We start from the raw sequence: 10956 nt of genomic DNA on the forward strand, positions 1-10956 counted from the left end.
ACCTTCGTGAGGTTTTACAACCTACGCGTGGAACCGGTGTCAGCCCGCGTCTTCCAGGGCAACAGATAGGACCGGCATCCGGTAGGACGTACGCCTGCGAAAGCCCTTCCCCCTTCCTCTAGGAGGAGCAGCGGTTATTTCGCCTCCCTTCTTTCCCCACTGGGTAAAGAACAGGCATTCCATCCATCGCTAAGTACCTCCCTGGGGGGCAGGCTGGGCAGAGCAGCCCTGCCCCCTTAGGCCGGGGAACAGCTGAGTTATCTACCACACAGCTCTAACCGGACCTAGTGCTCCAGACGTGGTAACCCCCCCTCCGTGGGCTGTTCCGTCTGATGTATCCTCATGAATGGTTCCCACCTTGGTAACCCATGACCTCCCTAGGTGGACTTCCACCCTGCGGTTAACTCCTTCAGTCCGCACGTTTTCCATGAGTTCTCCCCTGTTGGTGAGACCATGTGGTGTCTGCACTAATTCCCCCCTATGGTAGGATAGTACTCTCTGTAGCGTTTTTCCTCCAGGGGGGATTAATGCTTACCCAGTGGCCCTTACGGTGCTCGGCGGCTTCTCGCTGTTAGAGAATCTGTTAGAAAAGAGAATCTGTCGCTGTTAGAAAATGACGGCCGGTGGCAGGGGCTTCCCACCTTTTTCCTCGAAAGCTCTGGGACCCCCTCCCTCTCCACTGGACGGTTACAATTCCGCGCTAGCGCTCACTTCTGACTCGCCAAGGCCAGTCAACGTCGCTCCGCTAGAAATTGTGACGCGGCGCAGCACTGTGGTGTTTTCCATAGGAAACCCATCTGTCGGCTCAACACAACGTCGAGAGACCGACAGAAAGGGAACGTCTTGGTTACGGATGTAACCTCAGTTCCCTGATGGAGGGAACGAGACATTGTGTCCTCCTTGCCACAACGCTGGCCTCCCACCGTAGTTGTCGGGGGATGCTCAGGCTCCTCAGACCAAGAGGTGAATGAATGCTGCATGCTGTGTTCCTTTTATAACCGGATGTCCAGGGCGGAGTCCGGCATGCAAATTTCATTCGCCAATTTTCATTGGCCTTTTCAAAATAATCAGAAGATGGTTCTCAAGTCAAACCCCNCGCTCCGCTAGAAATTGTGACGCGGCGCAGCACTGTGGTGTTTTCCATAGGAAACCCATCTGTCGGCTCAACACAACGTCGAGAGACCGACAGAAAGGGAACGTCTTGGTTACGGATGTAACCTCAGTTCCCTGATGGAGGGAACGAGACATTGTGTCCTCCTTGCCACAACGCTGGCCTCCCACCGTAGTTGTCGGGGGATGCTCAGGCTCCTCAGACCAAGAAGTGAATGAATGCTGCATGCTGTGTTCCTTTTATAACCGGATGTCCAGGGCGGAGTCCGGCATGCAAATTTCATTCGCCAATTTTCATTGGCCTTTTCAAAATAATCAGAAGATGGTTCTCAAGTCAAACCCCGTCACAACGTCTCGTTCCCTCCATCAGGGAACTGAGGTTACATCCGTAACCAAGACGTTTTCTGGCCTTCCCATATTTCGCTATTTTGTCCACCTTCATTCTGAAATCTCTGTTAGACACACCAGATCATCCTCTACTAGTGACTGTGTGTAGGGCTGCAACTAACAATTATTTTGATAACCGATTAGTTTGACATACTTTTTCCGATTAATCGTATAAAAATGTAATTACATGTTTTGCTTATAATAAGTAAATCAGATATGGGAAAAGTATACACAACTGAACTCATTAGCCTTCTCCCAAAATGTTGTGAATGTCTCCATAATTAATACACCTGGTGAGTTGATTCATGTGTGTCATATTAGAAGCAACTGACAATAGTCTCTCCCAAACGTGGGATCGAGGGGAGGGTCGGCCAAGTTTCATGTGCCATGAAAAGTGAAATGTCATTCAAATGTAGTGAAGTACAGTAAAAAGTAAACAGAAAAAGTAATACTTAAGTACAAATACTCAAAAAGTGTACTTAAGTACAGTACTCAAGTAAATGTACTTCGTTACCCACCTCTGAACTAAATAAGCCACCAAATCAGGGTATTTAGCCTATTATGTACTTTGCAAAGTGCAAACGCCACAAATTGGGTTTTACTAATATAATCTTTAATTTTGTCATTTAAAACACCTCTCCCCTTTAAACTTTAAAACAGCGCAGCTTGAAGAGATGCATACAGAACACGTCTGACTTTAAAACTGCGCACCTCGCGCTGCACGGAGAGACGCACACACCGAGAGACACGTCTGACTTTAAAACTGTGCAACATGTGCCGCACAGAGAGACACGTCTGACCTTAAAACTGTGCAACATGTGCCGCACGGAGAGACACGTCTGACTTTAAAACTGCGCACATGTGCCGCACGGAGAGATGCATCCACGGAGAGACACGTCTGACTTTAAAACTGCGTACCTCACGCTGCACGGAGACACGTGTGACTTTCAAACTGCGCACCTCGTGCAGCATGGAGAGACAAGTGTGACTTTAAAACTGCGCATCTCGTGCAGCACGGAGAGACAAGTGTGACTTTAAAACTGCGCATCTCATACAGCACGGAGAGACAAGTGTGACTTTAAAACTGCGCATCTCGCGCTGTACGAAGTGACGCATCCACGGAGAACCACGTCTGCATTTTAAAACTCATTGTTTATAACGTAGGTATTTGTACGCAAAGTTTACAAGCACAAAACGTACATTTTTGTACATTTTTATTAATGCTGAATCGTTGAATTTCGACGTGTTACAGCGTATAAAACGTAAAAATTGCTACGTATTTTTTTGCCAAAAAACGTAAAATATTTACAATGCTTGTATCTCATTAAGACATTTGTATCCGTGCGTTTTTCAACAATTGTATCATAAGCGATTTACATTTGTAGAACCCTTAACCTACCCCCAAACCTAAACCCTATCTTATAGCGAAGATAAAAATATATCAAATCTAATAGCTCGAAATATGCAGGGAAATTACCGTTTTAGTACCAATATAGCATTAAATATATATTTTATAATCGCAAATCCAACTCCTACCTCGAAACCTAACAATACATTTCTTAAAAATATGTACAGTATAAAGAAAAACACTACAGACAGATAAGTGCAATAACAAAAATTTGTTTATTTCAAAAATACCAAAAATAAGTCCAAATGACGATGCGTTGCAGTCGCAGTTCTCTCTGGTGGAATACAACAGTTTTGTGAGAGAAACAGAGCAGAATTTAAGTTGTTAATCGCTGAAAATATCCAGAATATTATCCTGATCCACTCCATGAAAGTGCGCACTGTGGCCGTCCCGGAAACACGATTTGTTCCGCGCATGCGCGAAACTGACGTCACTTCCTGTTATCGCCGACGTTTTACGACAGTCTTCTCGACCTGGGACCAGCTCGGAATCTGGCAGGGGTGCATTTCTCGGCATTACACCTGTTCCGGGTGTCTTCGAATTTTATCATCAAAGGTAATTAAATTGCGTTAAGCGATTTTATAATTAAAAGGAGAACTGACAATCTGTTACAACCTGGGTCATGTGCTTAATTTACAAAGTTATGTTTAAAATATCGAGCTACATTAACTGTACTTGTTAAATTCCCGTATAGAATAAGAAAACGATAGAACCCTTCACAGAGATGCTAATGGTTTACATTAAAATACTACTATGAACCATTAGCTTTTACCATTAAAACCATTACAAATTTCTTTCTTTGTAGTGTGATTTGTGCATTATTTTATATATTAATTATAAAATCAATTTATATATAAAATTGGTTAAATTTATGTGATGTTTTTATTGACCTTTATGGAGTTTAATTTTAGTCAGATATCAGATAATATGATATTTCTTTTAACTGCAACTTTTTCATGCTTTTTTTCTTCTTCAAACAGGCGACAGACTCTTCTACACCGGCCCAATTAAACAGTACATGCGGCTAGTTGTCCTGTCCGAGGAAGACAACCTGATGGTTTTGGAGATAAGACTTACAGAACCATATTTAGGTTTAGACTTAAGATAATTTACTGGCCTTGTTCCAGGCATGTTATTTGGTTACAGTTTCCAAAAGGAGCCTCGTTCTCAGGCTTCAAGTTTGTATAGAGCCTCGTTCACAGGCTTCAAGTTCATCAAAGAGCCTAGTTCTCAGGCTGCACACCTGATAATTTAATTGCACGTTATGTAATTTTGTGTTCTCTTTGGAATCCCAGACACATTGCAAGCTTCATTGACCCAGGATCCTGGACTGAAAAAACAGGAAGAGACCTTGAGGTATGTTTTAAATGATGGAATTGTGTCAAGCAAATGTATGTATATAACTAAACATGTTTATTCGACTGTGCTCTGGAATACTTGATTCTGATTGGCCAGTTGCAACATTCCAAGGTTTGATATTCCCAGATAACAAGCACACAAAACTAATAACACATGGTAACCCAGTCTTTATCACACTGTCAGGCTTTATTCTGCGATAACAACCTGCTGCCTGTACATCATCCCTTACCTAAAAATTGCAGTTGTTTTTTAAACTAACTGTGGATGCACTTTTCCTTTTCCAGTTTTTTCCTCAACAGTCCAGTGGGGATTCTTGTGGTGTCTACATGCTGATGGTAAGAATGTTTAATTTATCAAAGCTGTTAGATAATAAAACCAAAGTCTTACCGTGTTATTTGTGTTTCACAGTATGCTCTCAGCATCTGCACATCATGTCCCTTAACATTCACAGAGGTAAGCTGGATTTTCACACAAGTATGTCATTGAACTACTGGTATGTGTGCATTTTTTTTGTGTGTTTGTGTGTTTTAGGAGGAGGTGCCATTGATTCGCCAGTGGTGGTGCATTAACCTCATGGAAAGATTTTGCCTAGAAGGGTATGATAGATTCTACAGATATAATTTCAGTATCTTGGCTGTATTAAGTTAGCTAAAGCTATTACATAGAGTTCATATACATTTACATATATTTTCAAAGGCATGGACAGAGGTTTGCATACTGGACCGAAGAAGCATCCCAACTCCTTCAGGGGATCGTTGAGCCTGTGTTTAGGGTGTCGAAATTCACCACCACCAAACTGTCACCCAGCAGAAGAGTTGTGGATGACAAGGACATTGATAAGGTTAATGATTATACAGTAGTGGTTATACATGAAGCATTTGCATGATTGCTGAATAAATAGTATAACTGTTGTGCCATTTTACTATGTAAGGAATAAATGACTATAGGCCATTTAATTAGTCAACCAATTAGAATGAAGCATAAACTTCATTTACTTCAATAGGTGCAGCAGCCAACCATTGTCCGAGACCTAAATACAGCGTGGTACTGGGTACAGAATCACAGACACTTATTCCGTGGGGAGGTGACAGAGCCTGCCTTTTTGCAGATGAACAGGGGTGATCAACAAAATGCCATCAAGAACCTCTTGGGGGGTCAATTCTCTGAGGCGAAGGATGCCTTTTTGTTTATATTTCATTACCAAGAAGACATGGAAACATTTTTGTCGTACTGTGTTGATGACCAAGGCCTAAAGGTCAATGCTATGTTCTACAAAGAGAAATGTAGTGTGTGAGTGTGTGTGCGCGTGTGTGAGTGAGTGTGCGTGAGAGAGAGTGTGCATGTGCGTGCGTGTGTGTGTGTGTGTGTGTGTGTGTGCGTGAGTGAGCGAGCGAGCGTGTGTGAGGAATGGAACAAATGTAGAAATAAATTGAAAGAATATATATATAACTGTATTCTGTGTGTTTCTTAAATGCAGTTAAATATCTAGAACAGTTATGTAGAACCTATCTTTAGAAAATGAATAGAAAGAAAACACATCTGTATGAACATCTGTATTTTCCAAATTGTGTCTAGCAAATTTAAACAATTCAGTTTAATTTGACCATTTATTTAATTCAATGAAGTTAATTTGTGCCACATATTAACCAAATTTTAACCGAAATGGATCGGGTAGTTATTTTTTATGACCACCTTAAAACAAACATGCATTATAATTCAGCAACAATTTAACAAGCCAGGAAATATCTCAAAGCACTGTAAGAAACAAATTAAGAAAAAAGAAACTTATACAGATATAATAAATACATTTATTAATAAATGTAATAAAAAATATATATATTAAACTCCGAGTGTAAAACAACAGCAGTAACGGTATAGCCTACATACCCGAAACTGCCGTAGTGTTTCGATTTATTTCAGACATGAAGTGACGTCAGTTTCGCGCATGCGCGGAACAAATCGTGTTTCCGGGACGGATCGGGTAGCCACTAGTGGTGGGCGATACTGCAAAATTTGGTATCGATCCGATACCAAATACATATAGGGTCAGTATTGCCGATACCAATACCAATACGATACTTTTTACTTAAAAAAATACTTTTGTGTAGGGGAGAGCAGTATGTCATTGTTTCTCAGGTGAATGAATGATCAATTCTTTAGACAATATTTTTTATTAATGTATTGAAGTCACAACGCTTCTCTTCCTCTCGGCCATCCTGATCTCTCATTCAATGTGCTATCAGCTTCGCTCACTCAGTTCGCTGCTCCTCGGCGCGTTGTGTCAGTGAGTCACGTGACGACACAACAACGAATCGCAGCAGGAGGGGGAGGAGTAGCAAAGTGGGCCAGGATGTGAAAGCAGCGTTTGCTCAGGATTGTAGAGGTAGAAGACACGAGCAAAGTATAATGAACGTAGAGGTGAGATATTTAAATTAAAATATCGATTCAATTACAATTGTATTTATCTGATACCAATACCAGTGTTGGCATCGATACTATCGATATTTAGATTGATCCGCCCACCTCTAGTAGCCACATCTCCTACAAACACACCTCGGCAAACAAACACGGCATGTCGCAATCTGTGACGAAGCAGGCAAGAGCCAATGAGCATTCGAGTTTCCTGCCGTAAAATCTGTTGTAAAACTACGTGACGGCGCCGGCGGCAACTTTTGAATTTGTGACGAGCGCATTAGTGCCTGTTGCTGCTAACGGTGGCTGCTGCTCAGGATGGAGATGAAGATCGCCAAATAATAGCTTGGATTTGGCTCTGTTCCTCGCAGTCGAATGGATTCTGAAGATATTACATGTGATGAATAAAATTGATTCCTTTTGTAATTATTTTGGGTTTTTGGTGTATTTCATGGTTCTACTGTCAGCCACAGCATGTTGGAAAAAAATGCTTTTGTGTCCCATGGCAAACAAAGCCAATATGACATGATAAGTAATGGTTAAACGATTGCAGAAATGTTGTTCATTTTAAAGTTTAAAGTCTTGTTTCTTCTAAACGAGTTGGCCACAGAAATTACACAGAACCGAAATAATTTCATAATAAGTAACGTTAAACGAGTAAACCTTAATAAATGCAATTGAAAACATAATGTCATTGATGTGACAAATAAATACAATATAATAAAATAAATAATAATGCCGCAATTACGATATTAAGGATTCATTTGTAAGTCTGTAAAGTTGTTCACATGTAAATAATTAACGTTTTATGTGTCGTCAATACATCAGTATTATGCGTTTAGACGCTGTAAATATACGTTTTATAGAACCACATTTTACGCAAAATACTTACGAATTCTCATGAGATCACGTTGGTATTGTACTGTATATGTATATGTGTGTTTTTAAATTATGTTTACCTGCCAAGTGACTGCGGATGGAAATTAGCCTGTCGGCTAAATTCGGTACAATGCATGATATGGAAACATTAATGTTATAATTGTACATGGTCCCTTTCAAATAAACTTAAACAATAATAATGAACAGCTAACAATATTTAAGTGGATTCACTCCTGGTTGTCTCTCCCGAAACTATTCCATATTTAAATTTATTTTTATATAGCGCTTTTCACAATGCATTGTTCCAAAGCAGCTTTACAGGAGAAAATAAGAAAAACTGAATAACACAAAAAAGGTAAAACACAGCACAGTGCATGGTGTTCATAGAACAAGCAAGATTATTCTAGTCAATAATATCTAATAAATGCAGTCTCCCGGTGGTTTATTTAGCATTTTTGCATTAAGTGATCGCTTGGCTGAAAAGATGTGTCTTTAATACCCTCGTATAGTATCGGGAAGGCTATTCCAGAGTTTAGGTGCTACGTATGAGAAAGCTCTACCCCCTTTGGTGGATATAGTTATTCTATGTGTTATCAAAAGTCTGGAGTTTTGAGATCTTAGAGAGCGTGATGGGTTGTAATGTGGTAGAAGCTCTGTTATGTAGGTAGGGGCTAAACCGTTTAAGGCTATTGAGTTACATGTTTAAAAATGCATTAACCAGGAATTCCTAATATTTTGTTGCGTGAGAAAATAAATGTTTTTTTTTGTCTACATCATGTAGATGTAATGCGGTTTATATAGTTATATTATTAGACACTAGCCAAACACAGACCGGAAGTTAACTGCAGTCCCCACGTGCGAATCCGATGAAACTGCCTATATGAAGTGGCCCTCGAAGCCAAAAAAAGCCTACTGTATTATCTGCCTTCAAACAGCCTACAACTTGTCTACAGTTATTGTCAACAGCAATCCATTTGTTTTTCCCAACAAATCTTTAACACAGGATGTGTTCTTGTATTCCATCTGTGCCTATGGTGTGTATGCATCCAGATTCATATTTCCATCAGATTTGGCTGCTGTGTCACATATTATTTACAGTAGTGTTGTATAATGATCTGTTTAAGATGCTGTGTTAAATTTAATCCTAGTGTCCTGTAAACATCTGTTCTGCTATACAGAACAAAATTTAATGTGTTAATGGTGAGAAGATTTTGATATCATGTGTCTATTAGAGTTAATAGGAGTGTAATGATTGCAAAACAAAGCTACAAAGCTATGCTGTTTTTATTACAATATGACATACCAACAGTATGTCTGTTTAATCGTACTGGTTGAGCTGTCGTTTTTTTATTTCCTTTCTTTGTTTTTTGTTTAAAAAAATACAAGATAGACCTATTCAATTTGATTGTTTTACATATAAAGTTAAATTAAACCTAGAATGTTGTCAATTCTATACCAAGTTGTAGCTACAACAAAACATGTTATTGTAAATCATTAATGTTTTGACAGTAAAAAAAGTGATACTGTCATATTCAAATTGTGAGCTGTATGTATTGTTATCAGATTTGACTGGATGAGAGGTGTTGATATAAGACTGTAATTCATTTGACGTCTGCCTTCTCCCTCCACATACACAGCTGTCTGGCTGAGAAGGGACTGGGAAATTGAGAAGGATGTCAGTAGTACAATGGCAGCTTGGTCTGGCCTGCACAGTCTACACCATTTAGTATGTTAGTACGGTTCTTATTTATAGACTATACAGTGTGTAAATGGGCATATGTCATTTTATCAAAGGGTTTTCAAAAAGACACATGTTAATAAACGTGGGATAAAACTACTGCTGTCTCCAGCATGCAAGTAAAAGATAGTTCCCAAGTAATTTTTAACAGGCAGTTGAAGCTTTCAGTTTAATAACAGTCATTCATGCATGAGAAACATATGGTGGTTGGATCTATCCTACTGAGCTTATCTTGATTTTGCTGTCCCGACTCTTGATGTGGCCTGTTATAGAACTACATTTGCATGAATATTGACTGGCTCATACTTCCTGTTGCAACATGTAGTGCTTACATTATTTTGTGTTAAGCAATATATTTCTAGCTATTTTATTTATTTCACTGTCTAAAAGAGGTAGAATTTGTTTATGGACAGTGAGCTCACTTAGCGCTTTACATTAGGTAAGATCAGACATACCTCTTACAATATATAACAAATGAAAAGTATGTAATTCGATGTAAATTTACACAAAGAGTCAAAGGTGCATGTCAACAACTGACTTATATGACTGGATTGCAAACAGAATGCTAAACTAAAAGTAGGAGGTATAGCCACCGGAAGTGTTCAAGCAGCCATGTTGGTATCAACTGGTATCATTTACATACATCATTACACATAATTTACTAATGTGCTATTCTTACTCTGGAATAGGACAACTGTCTGCACTGCAGAGTCTGCGTGACACTGAAAAAAAAGACTTAATTTCCCCAATGGAAAGCATATTTACAATGTCTTACTCGTTCCCTAGCCCCTATATACTTTAGTGCACTGTGTGCAATTCACAATTTAGGCAATAGAAAATGTGTGAACAAGCAGCGTAGCGTTTTTATAATATAAGGGCGTGATGCTTAACATTCTAGAGAGCATTTGATATGATGAGAAGCTAAAATGCAAAATAATGTAATCAAAATCCTAGATTTTTACTGGTAAGGTGAAACGTCTCGGTTACGTTTGTAACCTCGGTTCCCTGATGGAGGGAACGAGACGTTGTGTCGAACCGACAGATGGGGTTCGTCCTTGAGAACCAATCGCTTCTGACTTCTCTAGAAAAGGCCAATGAAAATTGGCGAATGAAATTTGCATGCCGGACTCCGCCCCCGGATATCCGGGTATAAAAGGGAGACGGCATGCCTCATTCATTCACCTTAGTTCTGAGGAGCCTGAGACCTCTCACGACTGCTGCAGTGGACAGCACGTGTTGTGGCAAGAGGACACAACGTCTCGTTCCCTCCATCAGGGAACCGAGGTTACAAACGTAACCGAGACGTTCCCTTTCTGTCGGTCTCTCGACGTTGTGTCGAACCGACAGATGGGGTTCCAATGGAAAACGCCATAACACTGTGCCCTGTCACAATCTCAACGAAGCGACGGTGACTGGCCTGGGCGTGTCAGCCGTGAACGCTACCGCGAAATTGTAACCTACCAGTGGGTAGGTAGGGGGTCCCAGAGCTTTCTTGAAAGGTGGGAAGGCCCCTACCTTCGGCCTCACAGGCGGCGGCCTTGTTTCTCTAACAGCGAGAAGCCGCCCGGAACCGTAAGGCCACTGGGTAAGCGCTACTTCCTCAAGCGGGGGATGCGCTACAGAGACCACTTCCTACCACAGGGAGGAGACTAGTGGAGATACC

The 10956-nt window shown here is 40.5% G+C and overlaps 1 protein-coding gene across 1 annotated transcript; it reads left to right on the forward strand.

Annotated features, from left to right (window-relative positions):
• The first annotated feature begins 3948 nt into the window (after window positions 1-3948).
• Window positions 3949-5608, forward strand: LOC130570164 (structural maintenance of chromosomes protein 5-like). The gene is made up of 7 exons (XM_057360332.1): window positions 3949-3996; window positions 4201-4261; window positions 4549-4599; window positions 4673-4717; window positions 4796-4860; window positions 4961-5105; window positions 5268-5608. Exons 3-7 carry the CDS (start codon window positions 4591-4593, stop codon window positions 5556-5558), a joined length of 555 nt encoding a protein of 184 aa, XP_057216315.1. The 5' UTR covers window positions 3949-3996; window positions 4201-4261; window positions 4549-4590; the 3' UTR covers window positions 5559-5608.
• The last annotated feature ends 5348 nt before the right edge of the window (window positions 5609-10956 follow it).

Source organism: Triplophysa rosa, linkage group LG19, assembly GCF_024868665.1.
Source record: "Triplophysa rosa linkage group LG19, Trosa_1v2, whole genome shotgun sequence".
Classification (NCBI taxonomy): Eukaryota; Metazoa; Chordata; class Actinopteri; order Cypriniformes; family Nemacheilidae; genus Triplophysa; species Triplophysa rosa.

Coding starts and splice junctions, on each gene's coding strand:
- LOC130570164 (XM_057360332.1), top strand. Junction 4,861..4,960: donor GAAAGATTTTGCCTAGAAGG/GTATGATAGATT, acceptor ATATTTTCAAAG/GCATGGACAGAGGTTTGCAT. Junction 5,106..5,267: donor ATGACAAGGACATTGATAAG/GTTAATGATTAT, acceptor TTACTTCAATAG/GTGCAGCAGCCAACCATTGT.